Raw genomic sequence first — 15410 nt, 5'->3', positions numbered from 1 at the left:
ATACTAGTAGGGCGGAGATACCACGCAACTCCCAAACTTGGCAATGGGTATGCAGAGAAGAATAAAAAAGTGCATGTGGGCAACTGTGGTCTCCAAATGCACATTTGGATAAGTAAAGATAGCCAGCCACACGCTCGCCAGCCAGCCCAGTCAGCAGTCGGCAGCGTGTGAAAGCTGGATTTGTTGTGTTTGCCACTGGCACGATGCAAACCAGATGCTACTCCTGTGCCACCAAACATTTCATCGTGGCAATAGAGAAAGATCGTGTGCTCCTGTTTCACCTCTCTTTTTTCTGTCCCTTGTCTATAACAAGACCGGGTAGCCGCAATAAATTATCGCGCAATTGTACAGATCTCAGGAGGAGGTTGCATCACAATGGCAAAACTGGAGAGAACAAAGGAAAGGTTGTGCCGGTGTTCAAGTCAGGGGCAAAATCCACTGCTATACTAGTACTGTACACCAAAGCTGCATGCCTGCATCAGTTGCTCCTGTTTGCGTATACTTTAGTTTCCTCTGCGACCTTTCCCCACATATTAGCAAAATGGTCCGAATATGAGACCTGCCAATTCATATCAAAGAGGTTATTTCTGTTCAACGACGCTGTTGCAGTTCCTGCCACACATTTCATGGTCAAAATTGTGCAGTACATTCATACCTGGTTTACAACATATCCTTTCAGCATCTCAATAAGATCCCGACGCCTATCCTTGTCAAATCTTTTAATTTCAGTCATGTTATTTTCCTGCATTCAATATAGAGAAGGTAAATGGCAGAAGGGCGAAATTATAATTCTTTCGGATGCAGCATGGTTCCAAAATTCAGTAACACACACTCCCAACATCCCAGAGGCCTGCAAAAAATTGATGTGCCAACTCCACACAAGAAATCAACCTCCACCCATTTTTCTAACTCAAAAAATGATCCTGCAGTTTGTACCATTGTCCGCATACCCTGAAAATACATGTTGAAACTCCAAAAAAGACGCACATACGTGATGATCCACTCCCAGGATCTTAGCACAAAGACAAAGACCACCCTCTGGGATCTCTTAAAGCAAAGCAATATGTTATCATAGAAAGCCTAGTATGCATACATAATCTACCTGATCAGTCATTTAAATTTTGGGAACTCTTAAAAAATTGAAGAGAATTATTTTTTTTTGCAGCAGCAATAGCTCAACTAACACATTATATGTGGATTAGCATGTACTCCCTCCGCTCCTAAATATTTGTCTTTTTAGAGACTACAAATGGACTACCACACACGGATGTATATAGACATATTTTAGAGTGTAGATTCACTTATTTTGCTCCGTATGTAGTCACTTTTTGAAATCTCTAGAAAGACAAATATTTAGGAACGGAGGGAGTACATAGTTTCACTAGCTAGAACTCGTCCCTCCTTTGTATTAATCCCAGCTGTAGCTATGCTTTCCTGCAGAATGTGTCAACCAGAAAAGGTAACAGAATATACTTATGGACAAACATAGTTCAACTACATGTTAGCCACCAACCTACATCATGGTGACGGTAATCCTAAATTTTGTTCTGATTTTCAAAGGCATAATATTGAAGGATAATGACTTGACTTGAACAAACTGCTTTTCTAGTTGGTATTTTGTATTCACAAACATAGCAGCAATGCCTCTTATAATGTTTAGAAGCTTCAAAAATATGCTACTCATGCCTAATATTATTCGATTATGTGTGCAGCTATCACAAGAATATTAATCTTTAGGACAATTATTCTAGCATGTACTACTATCTTGGTCAACAGACTTGGTTGAGGACGTGCGCCAGTTTTCATTAATAAACCATCCAATGAGAACATTTATCTTAAGCTTTTGTTTTCTTCTATATGATTTTCCATTTTTCCATATAACTTCATGCTCCATAAGTTTTCCAAAAGAACAATATCACTTCACAATTTTTGGCAGTTTACCTTAATACTTTCATATTCTCTAAGAGCTTGGTTTTTCACTCCTTCTCTTGTGCTTATTGTTTCTTTCAATCCCTCTATCTTCTGATACCTTGTCCATTCCTGCCCAATACCTCTTGATGATACAGATTCAAGTCTTCCTGCCCTAGTGTGCAAGAAAAACAGATCTGCTGACAGACTTTGCACATGTTGTAAAGCGTTTGAACGATCAGTAAACGCATGATTAACAGATATCATCATCTCCAAGTATTCATGGATAGTATCCTGCATACCCATAAATATTTCACTGTTATGATAAAATACATACGAAATTCTAAGATACAATACTCCCTCACTGTGCCCAAATAGATAACGTATAAATTGAGTCAAAAACTCAATGTCTTCTAAGTTAGACCAAACATATATACAAAAATATGAAGATAAACAATACCAAATTAATATCAATATATCCACCATTAGATATACTTTCATATATATTTATTGAATGTTGTAGTTGTTGATAGTTTCTTCCATATATTTGGTCGAACTTGGAAATAATTAACTTCTTAACTGAATTTATACGCCACCTATTTAGGGACAGAGGGAGTATTCATGTCTATTTGAGTTTGTGGCATATGCACATACCAGCTGTTGTACAACTTCAGAATTTAATTTTGCCTGAGATCTGCTGAACTTGACAACAGAATTTGCAAAATGTTGGATAACACCAGCCCGTCTTCTCTCGGAATTACATGTTGCCTGCTCCCTTTCAAATTTTGCCAGTTTAATCAATGTCATTCCCAAATGAGCTGTCGTTGTTCGAAGATCATCCTGAGCTTTAACAAGTGATTCCGCCTATATAAAATGCAAAATTAGAATATAACAATAGTAGTTTCCTGAACCAGAACATACCATTCCAAAAGTTTTATGAAAACTGTGAGTGCGCAAGAACAGAATAGGCGTTTCAAGACTTATTCTGCAGATAACAAAAAAGGAAGACCATAAAGTGGAATGGAGCACATTTCTATCTATGTACCAAGAGAACTTGACATTGCACTATTTTGGAGGCAACTATTCAATATGTCATGCTATCTACTACTCCCTCCGTTCCCAAATATAAGTCTTTCTAGAGATTCCACCAAGTGACTACATACGGAGCAAAATGAGTGAATCTACACTCTAAAATATGTCTACATACATCCATATGTTGTAGTCCATTTGAAATGCCTAAAAAGACTTATATTTAGGAACGGAGGGAGTATATGTCATAAATTCCTCAAGCATATAAGGTGAATACCATATGTTGCTACTTCTCTGATAAAACATCATGCATGTATGTTCACATACCATTTTATACATAAGCAAAAATATGTGGTCCGGCCAGTGGCCCCAAGAGGCCTTAACCAGGTCGGTGGCAAAGGCCGGGTCTAGTAACACTGCTTCTGATAGGCCAATTTGTCAACTCCATGGAAAAGTAAACTCAATTTTCATTCTTTCGTAAACCAGAGCATTAGATAAGTACCATCTAGATCAGAGTAACCTAGTCATTCATTAGAAAAATGAAGGTAAGATGGTCCATATAGAAATTTTATTTGGCCGCTGAAAGTGTGTTCATGTTTGTTGGCTGCAGCCGGTTCCTATATCAATCAAAATAAGTAAAGGCGCGAGCTGAAATGACTCAGAACAAGAGGAGCCAGAAGATTTGTAGCCCTCTGCACACAAATGCCTTATTAAATATTTAAAGATGAACTGAACCGACCGACCTCAGAACTTTCCAACAGATCACATCATCGCCCATGAATCAGTGTCAGAATTTTCTGCTATGACTACATATGTTGGCAAAACCTAAAACTATCGAATGCCAATAATAGTTAAAATAGCCAGGGTTTGATCTAAAAAAAGTTAAAATAGCCTGGGTTCGATCTAAAAAGTCTTAAATAGCCAGGGATCATAACCACCACGAAAAATTGTTGTGAAATTTGAACCACTGTTTAGCTAATTAGCTTGAGGAATTGAAAGAAACCATCTTACGAACATGAGTTAAATAATTATAAACAGTACATAAATTTATATAAAGTGCTAATTGTGCTGCCACGCATAAGAAATAAACACAGGGCAACGTATTCCCGTCTGCGGTGGTGGTCAGAGTTGAGGTCAGGCCCCACTCCCTCTTCCTGCTCCTTCCCCTTCTCCCTCCCCCTCCCCCTTCATCTCTTGATATTCATTCATCCTCCCATCAATGGCGCTCAGATGGTCATGCACTAAGACCGTTTGGTAATTAGATTTACCCTAGGTGATAAAAGAATGAAGCAAGTAACAGCTTCCTATAAGATTGATGTTACTTAAGTTATATGAGACTGTTTGATCTGCTTTTGAGCTTTGATATACCACCTAGTGCAGGTTGTCTATGCACGATAATGATACTATGTCTGGGAAGCAAGAGAGATGACGGTGGTACAAGCACCTGCTGAGACGTCGTTGTGAGCTGCTGTTGCAAGTCCTCGAGCCTGGACTTGTGCGACAGGAATTCTGTATCAGTCTCCTCCTCCACAGGCGGTGGCTTCGTGGCCACCAACCCATTGACAACGGTCTGCTTCAAATCCTTAAACATCCCAAATAAGTCCCTCCCAGCTTTGGCCGGGACCGTTGGGATGGCGGCATTCACCGTGGTGGTCCAGTGCCGCGGCGCCTCGCCTTGGAAGGCGGCGATGGCGCCGGGCTCGGTAAGGAAGGTGCGGAGGTCAGGGCTGCGGCCGACGACGGGGTGCGCGGCCAGCCGGCGGAGGTAGCGCTGGAGCGCGGTGCAGCGCTGGCTGACGAAGTCGTGGCGCTGCATGACCTGGCCCTCAACGAGGCTCTTGTCGGGGCGGGCAGGCACGAAGAGGCCGCGGTGGGCCGCGGCGAGGCGGTCGGCGAGGGCGACGACGTCGCGGAAGCGGCGGCGCACGCGGACCTCGTCGGCGCCGTCGGCGAGGCGCGTGGTGACGAGGTAGGAGAAGTAGCTCCCTGAGCCGGGGATGACGCCGGCGGCCCCGGAGACGGGCTCCGCGTGCTTCTTCGGGTCCGAGACGGTGATCCGGGAGAACTCGGGGCCCGCGTCGCCGTTCGCGGCGGCGGCCGGCGCGCGGGCGGCGGGGGGAGGCGGGGGCGCGTGGTCGTCCTCGTCCTCGTTGTCGTCGTCGTCGTCGAGGAAGTCGTCGATGACGAAGGGCTCGTGGCGGGCGGCGGCGCCGTTGGAGGAGGAGGAGGGCGGGCGGAGGAGGGGGTCGGTGGCGGCGGCCGGCGAGGAGTTGGAGGAGTCGAGGGCGAGGGTCTCGAGGTCGTCGGCGGCCGCGGAGGCTGTGGCGGACGGCGACGAGGGCTCGGCGGCCATCATGGCTGCTTGGGGAGGCAGGCGGGTGGGTAGGGTTTGGGGGATTTAGGGGGTGAGGGCTGGACGTGGAGATCGAGGGATCTGAGAGCGACGAGGGGAGGCGAGGGGAGGAGGGATCGATCGGGGTCGGGGCAGCGGAGGAGCGGAAGGAGTCCGGAGTCCGGAGCTGGGTGGTGGTGTCGCGTGCGTGTTCCGCCGCGGGTATGCGTATTGCGTAAGCGTAACCCAGGGGGCAGCTCAGATTTATCGAAAAAATATACTATTTGCGAATTATCTTTGATTATCTGGAAGAGGCCGTCAATGCCATCTGGGCCCTGAACATTTATTTTAACAACAAAAGCGAACCGTGCGAGCCCCGACACGCACGCAAAGCGCCTTTCTCTGTGTGCGAATCGAAGGCACTGATAGCAAACTTTCTCCGTTCAACGTATGCGAGCACCTGTGTTGTCCTCCGTCCCGTTCCGAGGCAACAAGATAGGGAATTCCATTATTCATCGGCAGCCACTTGTGTTCAAAGTGCGTTTGGTTGACTATACACATGGCTTTATCGGAAACAGTTTGATCACACCGATCCTCCAGTAGTGGCCTTTACCAAGACTGAACTCCAGTCTAAACACATAGCATGGTTCGATCAAATCAGACTCCATATCAACAAAGGTACGAGAGATGTAGGGGGCATAGCTCGATCAAACACAAAGGAGCGAAGACTGTTCTGCTTCAGGTAGACAAGATAGAGATTTGATTGTTTTGCCCAACATATGCAAGTGGCACAAATAGTACAGAATTGGTCAAATGAGCATCATTTTCAGTAGCATTGCATCGGTATTATCTAGTTGGCGTGCTCATCCTGGCTACAGTCTGTACAAACAGAAACAGACACACAAACACACCAACTAATTTAGCCGCTGTGTGGCTGACCAGGCGAGAGATGGTATGCAACCAGCACAAAAGCAAACCAGAAACATTATCAAACATCCCCTAGAAAAACATTATCAAACATGATATCTACTCCCTCTGTAACTTAATGTAAGTCTTTTTTGACGCTATGACGGTGTAGGTTGCAGATGGAGTATACGATAAGAATATATCTGCAGCTTGAGAATTGCAGCTATTCAGACTTTCACAGTCCATGTCAGTCACAACATGGATCACATTCTACAGTCAAGAAAAAGGAATTGGGCACCTGAGTATAACAATGCTGCTCTCAAAACATTTTGTCAAGAACGACCACCCCCAACAAGCTGCACTTCATTTTCACAATAAAACCACATTTGGCATTTGTATTAGAAATAAACCCTTCCTGAGCCTAAGCAGGGATGGCAAAAAAACTGCTCCAAGATTTGCAAGTTGCAACATAGAAACTCACTACCCAGCATGTAAAACCAGGCACTGTGTCGCATTCTAAAACAAACATTCTTAGCTTATAGGAAAGCTCCGAGATACATGTTCAACAAGCAAGACACAACACCTTTAGAATTAGGAATTCAGCATTCTTAATCAAAATTCAGATAAAGTTTGACACTGACTTGGCACGAATTTGATGCTCCTCAGAAGCTTTGCCATATATCTTGACAAAAACAACTGGACCGTTCCTGAATTTCTATGTGTGATCATAAAACAAAAGAGACAGGTGATTCCTCATCAAGGGTCCTGAGACAGAGGGGCAGACCCAGGAAAACCAAGCACGGGACTCTAGTCCAATCCAAGAGAAATAACACTCACAAAGATCTACTGACTGAAACACTACATCAGGTCAGCATTGCAATACCATTATACCAGTAACCATTGATTTCTGATAGAATAACTACTCCCTCCGTCCGGAAATACTTGTCATCAAAATGGATACGGAGATACTTGTCATCAAAATGGATAAAAGAGGATGTATCTAGACGTATTTTAGTTCTAGATACATCTCTTTCTATTCATTTTGATGACACAAGTATTTTCGGACGGAGGGACTATTATTTAACAACAAATGCCAGAAAATACTCAAACATTCATCTATCAAGTATCACAAACAACAGAAGCACCAAAGGATTGTAGCACTTTCCAGTATGATCAGCTCTAATGCCAAACAAGCTTGAGAGGGTCACAACATGGATCACATTCTACAGTCAAGAAAAGGAACAAGGTGCCTTCATTGGGCACCTGAGTATAGCAATTCTGCACTTTATTTTCACAATAAAATCATTCATAGCATTTGTATTAGAAATAAACCCTTCCTGAGCCTAGGCAGGAAAGGCAAAAAAAATTGCTCAAAGATTTGCAACATAGAAACTCACTGCTCATCATGCAAAACCAGGCACCTTCTTAGTTTATACACTAAAAAACATTCTTAGCTTATAGGAAAGCTCAAGATATATGTTCAACAAGCAAGACACAACACCTTTAGAATTAGGAATTCAGCATTCTTAATCAAAATACAGATAAAGTTTGACACTGACTTGGCAAGGATTTGATACTCCCCAAAAGCTTTGCCATATCTTGACAAAAAAATTGGCCTGTTCTTGAATTTCTATGTGCAATCATAGAATAAAAGAGACATGTGATTCCTCATCAAGGGCCCTGAGACAGAAGGGCAGACCCAGGAAAGCCAAGTGCAGGATTCTAGTCTAATCCAAGAGAAATAGCAAGTACCACACATCAGTCCCAAAATAACATGAAGTGCATGCTGATGCAGCACAACATTATCGTATCCCTAGCGTCAGCTATTAACAAAGCTTAACTTACAAAAATATGAAGTTTGTCACCAAGATCTATTGACTGAAACACTACATCAGGGCAGCATTGCAATACCATACCAGTAAACATTGATTTCTCAGAGAATAACTACTAAATAACAACAAATGCCAGAAAATACTCAAACATTCATCTATCAAGTATCACAAACAACAGAAGGACCAAAGGATTGTACTAGTACTTTGCTTTCATTACCCTCAAGAACATACCATCTACATCACTGATATAGTTAAACATCATACATATATATAGAAGTACTCAAGTCTTGAACACTAAACTTCCATCGCAGCGTGGAACTCACAAGAGAAAACGGTGCATATATTGGCAAAAGTCGGCGCATCAATCAGGATCAACAATAAACCAATAGATCTGTAACTACAGAACGATGAACTGGAGAAGATACAGGGCACAGTTAAAGCAATATCAGATCCAGGGTAACTCCAGTTTAAGTCGAACTTGTCGCGCCGAGGAAGCCTATCAGATCTCGTCGCCCGGCGCCTCAAACCCTAGATCCGGGTGCCCCGAGGAAGGACAGCAGCCCCTGGGCCGCGCTGTTGCCGCTCGCTGCGTCGGCGTCGTCCAGGAAGAGGTCCTCGGGCATGCGGAAGGCGCCGTGGGCGGCGACGATGGCGCCGCCGACGAGCATCCCGGAGATGATGAGCGACGCGACGGGCGTGAAGAAGAAGGCGACGATGGAGGCGACGACGAGCCCCAGCAGCGTCTCGCGGTCGGAGAAGGTGCGGCCGAAGAGCGCGACGGGCTGGTCGGAGGCGCGGAAGATGTAGAGGAAGCACCAGGCGGCGAGGACCCCGAGGAGGATGAGGAGCGAGAAGGGGTGGGCCAGGAGCGAGGCGGCGAGCGCGAAGGCGACGACGGCGGTGTAGTTGACGCGGAAGTAGGTGAGGTTGCGGCGCAGGCGGGAGGTGGCGTCGGAGAGGGAGTCCGGCCGCGAGAAGGCCGAGCGGTCGACCATCTCGGCCCACGGGCGCCGGTCGGACAGCGAGCGGCGCGCCGACTCGGAGATCCGGCTCATGAAGAGCCGGAACGCCGGCGTGGCCATCGGCGCGTCCAGGCCGCCGCCGCCGCCTGTGGCGGCGGGCGCCGAGCCCGCGGCCGTGGGGTTGGTGACCGGGAGGAGGGGCGGCTGCGTCGGCGCGGAAGCCATGGGGGGCAGATCTCGGCGTGCTCTCCAACAATCGGGAAGGGTTTGCTGCGGAAGCGGTGGTTGCCTCTCTTGCCTGCGCCCTTCCGCTCGAGTTATTCTAGCTTGGTTTGTTCCGTGGGATGGACGACAGTGCGTTTAGGCTGTTGCCCGGGTCCACATGTCGGTGACGAGCTCGTTTGGTTCGATGGACTACTTTTGCGTGCTTCGTCGGCTGCAAGAATGGGCTGTGACCAATCTGGACTGTGGACCTGGTCCATGTGGTTGTCCACCTCTTGAGACGGGTTATTCGTTGCGGTTGCAGTTTTGTTTTTTCGAGAAAAAAAGTTGTTCGTTGCAGTTTCAGCGCAAAGAAAAAGAAGAAATCCCTCAAAAAAAAGTGCCACCTGGGTTCCTCGCTCGGGCCGCTCGAAGGCGACCCAAACCCTAGCTAGCGGCCCCTGTTCGGATCATTCCTCATTGCCGGTCGGTGGCAGCGGCAACAACACTACCTTTTCACCCGGGGTGGCTCGCATTAGATGTCTTTCCTTCGCAAGCGAGGGCGTGCATCAGCAGGAGGCGAATGGCGGCGGCGGCAATAGTTGCGGCAGTTGGCGTGCGGCCGCGGGGCCGCATGTAGCTTCTTGCTCGGGCGGTTGTGGTGGATCCTACACCTAGATCCGACACTCCCGAGGTTGGCTACGTCTATGGAGGTCCGATGTGCCCCTTTGCCCGTGACGTGGGGAGATGTGAGGCAAACCTGGCCAAGTGGGTCAGCCCTGCCTTGCCTACGCTTAAACGTGCCAGGCACGACACGCCTCTCCTAGGCATATTTGTGAGTGGGACGTGTCGTGTCGGCACGCAAATCTCGCCCCTAGGCCTAAGCATGGCACACTTATTAAACAGGTCGACCCGTGACATGTGAGAATTCTTGTTATAAGTAATCATGTCAAATTGGTATTCGTTCAATATTTTGATGATGTGTATGTTGCTCTTCCTCTAGTGGTATTGTGTGAACGTCAACTACACGACACATTGCCATGCTTGGGCCTAGGAGAAGGCATTGTGGATTAGTAAGTAGATGATGGTTTGCGAGAGTGACAGAGGCTTAAATCCTAGTTTATGCGTTATTCCGTAAGGGGCTGATTTGGATTCATATGTCGTATGCTATGGTTAGATCTATCTTAATTCTTCTTTTGTAGTTACGGATTCTTGCGAGAGGGGGTAATCATAAATGGGTTGTTTGTTCAAGTAAGAACATCACTCTAGCACCGATCCACCCACATAACAACTTTATCAAAGTAGTGAACAAGACTAAAACATGATGAAGTTAACTAGAAGATATTCCCATGTGTCCTCAAGAACGTTTTGCTTAATATTAGAAGTACTTCCTGCTTATCCTTTGCAATATAAGGATTAGGCCACCTTGCTGCACCTTTCTACATTGGTTACTTGTTATTTGCTATCAATTGTCTCGCTATCAAACTATCTGTTACTGTCATTTTTCAGCACCTGCAGATAATACCTTGCTGAAACTGCTTATCAATTACTTCTACTCCTCGTTGGGTTCAACACTCTTATACAAAAGACTACGATTGATCCCCTATACTTGTGGGTCATCAATACCATGCACGTACCAATTTGTATATCACATTACAAAGACTTATAGGCCTGAAATCTAAAAGTTCTGATGGGTTAGCAATCTTTGGAATAAGATGAAGGAAATATGCCCTAGAGGCAATAATAAAGTTGTTATTTTATATTTCATTATTCATGATAAATGTTTATTATTCATGCTAGAATTGTATTAACCAAAAACTTGATACATGTGTGAATACATAGACAAAACACCATGTCCCTAGTAAGCCTCTACTAGACTAGCTCGTTAATCAAAGATGGTTAAGTTTCCTAATCATAGACATGTGTTGTCATTTGATGAACGGGATCACATCATTAGGAGAACGATGTGATGGACAAGACTCATCCGTTAGCTTAGCATATTGATCGTTCAGTTTTATTGCTATTGCTTTCTTCATGTCAAATACATATTCCTTCGACTATGAGATTATGCAACTCCCGGATACCAGAGGAATACCTTGTGTGCTATCAAACATCACAACGTAACTGGGTGATTATAAAGATGCTCTACAGGTATCTCTGAAGGTGTTTGTTGGGCTGGCATAGATCGAGATTAGGATTTGTCACTCCGAGTATCGGAGAGGTATCTCTGGGCCCTCTCGGTAATGCACATCATAAGAAGCCTTGCAAGCAAAGTGACTAATGAGTTAGTTGCGGCATGATGTATTACGGAACGAGTAAAGAGACTTGCCGGTAACGAGATGGAACTAGGTATGTAGATACCGATGATTGAATCTCTGGCAAGTAACATACCGATGACAAAGGGAATAACGTATGTTGTCATTACGGTTCGACCGATAAAGATTTTCGTAGAATATGTAGGAACCAATATGAGCATCCAGGTTCCGCTATTGGTTATTGACTGGAGAGGTGTCTCGGTCATGTCTACATAGTTCTCAAACCCGTAGGGTCTGCACGCTTAACGTTCGATGACGATTTTGTATTATATGAGTTATGTGATTTGGTGACCGAATGTTGTTCGGAGTCCCGGATGAGATCACAGACATAAAGAGGAGTCTGAAATGGTCGAGAGGTAAAGATTGATATATAGAATGATAGTATTCGGACACCGAAAGTGTTCCGGAGGGTATCGAGTACATATCGGGTCACCGGAAGGGGTTCCGGGCACCCCCGGCAAAAGATATGGGCCTAATGGGCCAAGAGGGGAAACACAGCAGCCAGTAGGGACTGCTGCACCCCCCATATGGGCCGCACCAGAGGAGAAGGAAAGAGGGGAAGAGAGAAGGAAGGGGAGGGATTCGGCCTCCCCCTTCCTTCCCTCCTCCCTCCTCCTTCCTCCCCCTCTGGAACTTATGGAAGGGCCAAATTGGAATAGGCCCCAAGTAGGATTCCTGCTACTTGGGGCGCCCAAGGCTACTCCCCTCCCCCTCCCACCTATATATACGTGGGGAGGGGGCGCCTAGAACACACACCAACAATTGTTAGCCGTGTGCGGCGCCCCCCTCCACAGTTTACGCCTCCGGTCATATCTTCATAGTGCTTAGGCGAAGCCCTGCGCGGATCACTTCACCATCACCGTCACCACGCCGTCGTACTGACGAAACTCATCTACTTCCTCGACACTTTGCTGGATCAAGAGTTCGAGGGACGTTATCAAGCTGAACGTGTGCAGAACTCGGAGGTGCCGTACGTTCGGTGCTTGATCGGTCGGAACGAGAAGAAGTTCGACTACATCAACCGCGTTGTCAAACGCTTCCGCTTTCGGTCTACGAGGGTACGTGGACACACTCTCCCTCTCTCGTTGCTATGCATCTCCTAGATAGATCTTGCGTGAGCGTAGGAAATTTTTGAAATTGCATGCTACGTTCCCCAACAGTGGCATCAGAGCCAGGTCTATGTGTAGATGATATGCACGAGTAGAACACAAAGAGTTGTGGGCGGTGATCATCATACTGCTTACCACCAATGTCTTATTTTGATTCGGTGGCTTTGTTGGATGAAGCGGCCCGGACCAACCTTACATGACCACGTTCATGAGACCGGTTCCACCGACAGACATGCAACTAGTTTTGCATAAAGGTGGCTGGCGGGTGTCTGTTTCTCCAACTTTTGTTGAATCAAATTTGACTGTGGCCGGTCCTTGTTGAAGGTTAAAACAGCAAACTTGATAAATCACCGTTGTGGTTTTGATGCGTAGGTAAGAACGGTTCTTGCTAGAAGCCCGTAGCAGCCACGTAAAACTTGCAACAACAAAGTAGGGGACGTCTAACTTGTTTTTGCAGAGCATGTTGTGATGTGATATGGTCAAGACATGATGTGATATACGTTATTGTATGAGATGATCATGTTTTATAAAAGTTATCAGCAACTGGCAGGAGCCTTATGGTTGTCGCTTTATTGTATGAAATGCAAATTTCATGTAATTGCTTTACTTTATCACTATGCGTTAGCGATAGTTGTAGAAGCAATAGTTGGCAAGACGACCACGACGCAACGATGGAGATCAAGGTGTTGAGCCGGTGACAATGGAGATCATGACGATGCTTTGGAGATGGAGATCAAAAGCACAAGATGATGATGGCCATATCATGTCACATATTTTGATTGCATGTGATGTTTATCTTTTATGCATCTTATTTTTCTTAGTACGGCGGTAGCATTATAAGATGATCCCTTAACTAAAATTTCAAGGTATAAGTGTTCTCCCTGAGTATGCACCCTTGCGAAAGTTCGTCGTGTTGAGACACCACGTGATGATCAGGTGAGATAGACTATACGTTAACATACAAAGAATGCAAGATAGTTTTGCACATGCGGAATACTCGGGTTAGACTTGGCGAGCCTGGCATGTACAACATGGCCTCGGAACACTGGAGACCAGAAGGTCGAACGTGAATCATATAGTAGATATGATCAACATAGAGATGTTCATCATTGATGACTACTCCATCTCACGTGATGATCGGATATGGTTTAGTTGATTTGTATCACGTATCATTTAGATGACTTGAGGGATGCCTATCTAAGTGGGAGTTCTTAAGTAATTTGATTAATTGAACTTTAATTTATCATGAACTTAGTCCTGATAGTATTTGCAAATTATGTTGTAGATCAATAGCTCGCGTTGTAGCTCCCCTGTGTTTTTGATATGTTTCTAGAGAAAACTAAGTTGAAAGATGATAGTAGCAATGATGGGGACTGGGTCTGTGATCTGAGGATTATGCTCATTGCTGCACAGAAGAATTATGTACTTGATGCACCGCTAGGTGACAGACCTATTGCGGGAGCAGATGCAGACGTTATGAACGTCTGGCAAGCTTGATATGATGATTACTTAATATTTTAGTGCACCATGCTTTACGGCTTAGAATCGGGGCTCGAATGACGTTTTGAACGCCATGGAACATATGAGATGTTTCAAGAACTGAAATTGGTATTTCAGACTTATGCCCGTGTTGAGAGGTATGAGACTCTTCGTGATACTGAAATCAGCGGAGGTAGAAATCAAGAAAGAGCATCAAGTGTTGATGGTTAACAAGACCACTAGTTTCAAGAAAAAGGGCAAGCACTACAAAAAATACACTTCCGTGATGATACGTGTTTGTCACAGTAGGTCGTTTTTTTTGTCATGCGTGTACATCCATGACAATTTCATGACAGAATCAAGATAGTCATACCTGTACTGTCGTAGAAGTGTTCCGTGACATTACCAAAATTATCATCACGGAAGTGTCCACTTCCATGACGATAAATCGCGCGTCACAGAAGTGCTTTCGTCAAGGGTGACCGACACGTGGCATCCATCGTAATGGAACACCGTTAAGCTATCGGGGCCGGTTTTGGATCCGATAACCCGCTAACAGCCCGACCAATGGGGATTTTCCACGTGTAAAATCATCATTGGCTGGAGGAAACACGTGTCGGCTCACCGTTGGGACAGATGTCATCCACTCATTGGACCGAAGGCGCCTATGATACGTCGACACGTGGCATAGCCGAACAGAGGCCCATTCCTGTGAAAAGGTCGGCCCGTTTGACTTGGTCAAAAGGTGGCAGGCCGGCCCATGAAAAGCCTGTTAACGGCCTGTTCGCATATAGCCCATTTACAGCCCGCTAACCCAGGGCCCGTTACGACCTATCCGAATTAGGCCCAGTAGCGTCATCTGGGCCGTCTAATATGATTCTAGCCCATTTTAAGTTTCGGCCCATGTATGACCCATGACGTCTTTCGGCCCATATGAGGCCCTTCGTAACTCTTGGCCCATTAACAGCCCGTGGTGAAACTGGCCCGTAATGAATAGTGTATCACTTTATACCCATTAACGGTCCATTAATCCATTGGGCCGTTTGCAGCCCATGTTATCTTTCGGCCTTCTCAGGGCCCATTTATTCTTGGGCTCATTTCCAGCATTCGGTTACTTACGGCCTGTTACTGCCATTTTCTGCTTGTGGGCCAAATTCAGCCCGTGATTACAGTCGGCCCGTTTGTGGCCCGTTAATACGTTGGGCTGTTTTCATAGCGTCATCAAATATGGCCTATTAACGATGGCTCGTTATGGTTGGCCCATGAACGGACGACTCCAACTCTGGCCCGTTTACGGCCATAATGCGGTCTATTTTTGTCCCATGTCTGGCCAATCG

The 15410-nt window shown here is 45.7% G+C and overlaps 2 protein-coding genes across 2 annotated transcripts; both read right to left on the bottom strand.

Moving 5' to 3' along the window:
* Positions 1 to 44: 44 nt before the first annotated feature.
* On the bottom strand, positions 45 to 5497 carry LOC123059936 (sorting nexin 2B). Its single transcript, XM_044482491.1, has 5 exons — positions 4382 to 5497; positions 2563 to 2772; positions 1942 to 2202; positions 656 to 742; positions 45 to 559 (listed from the first exon to the last, which is right to left on the bottom strand). The coding sequence occupies exons 1-5, from the start codon at positions 5291 to 5293 to the stop codon at positions 479 to 481; spliced, it is 1551 nt and encodes a 516-aa protein (XP_044338426.1). The 5' UTR covers positions 5294 to 5497; the 3' UTR covers positions 45 to 478.
* A 2701-nt stretch (positions 5498 to 8198) lies between these two features.
* On the bottom strand, positions 8199 to 9322 carry LOC123059929 (PRA1 family protein B2). Its single transcript, XM_044482488.1, has one exon. The coding sequence runs from the start codon at positions 9192 to 9194 to the stop codon at positions 8529 to 8531; it is 666 nt and encodes a 221-aa protein (XP_044338423.1). The 5' UTR covers positions 9195 to 9322; the 3' UTR covers positions 8199 to 8528.
* Between the last annotated feature and the right edge of the window lie 6088 nt (positions 9323 to 15410).

Source organism: Triticum aestivum, chromosome 1A (assembly GCF_018294505.1).
Source record: "Triticum aestivum cultivar Chinese Spring chromosome 1A, IWGSC CS RefSeq v2.1, whole genome shotgun sequence".
NCBI lineage: Eukaryota > Viridiplantae > Streptophyta > Magnoliopsida > Poales > Poaceae > Triticum > Triticum aestivum.
The sequence above is the reverse complement of the archived record's forward strand: the minus strand, read 5'-3'. Positions and strand labels throughout refer to the sequence as shown.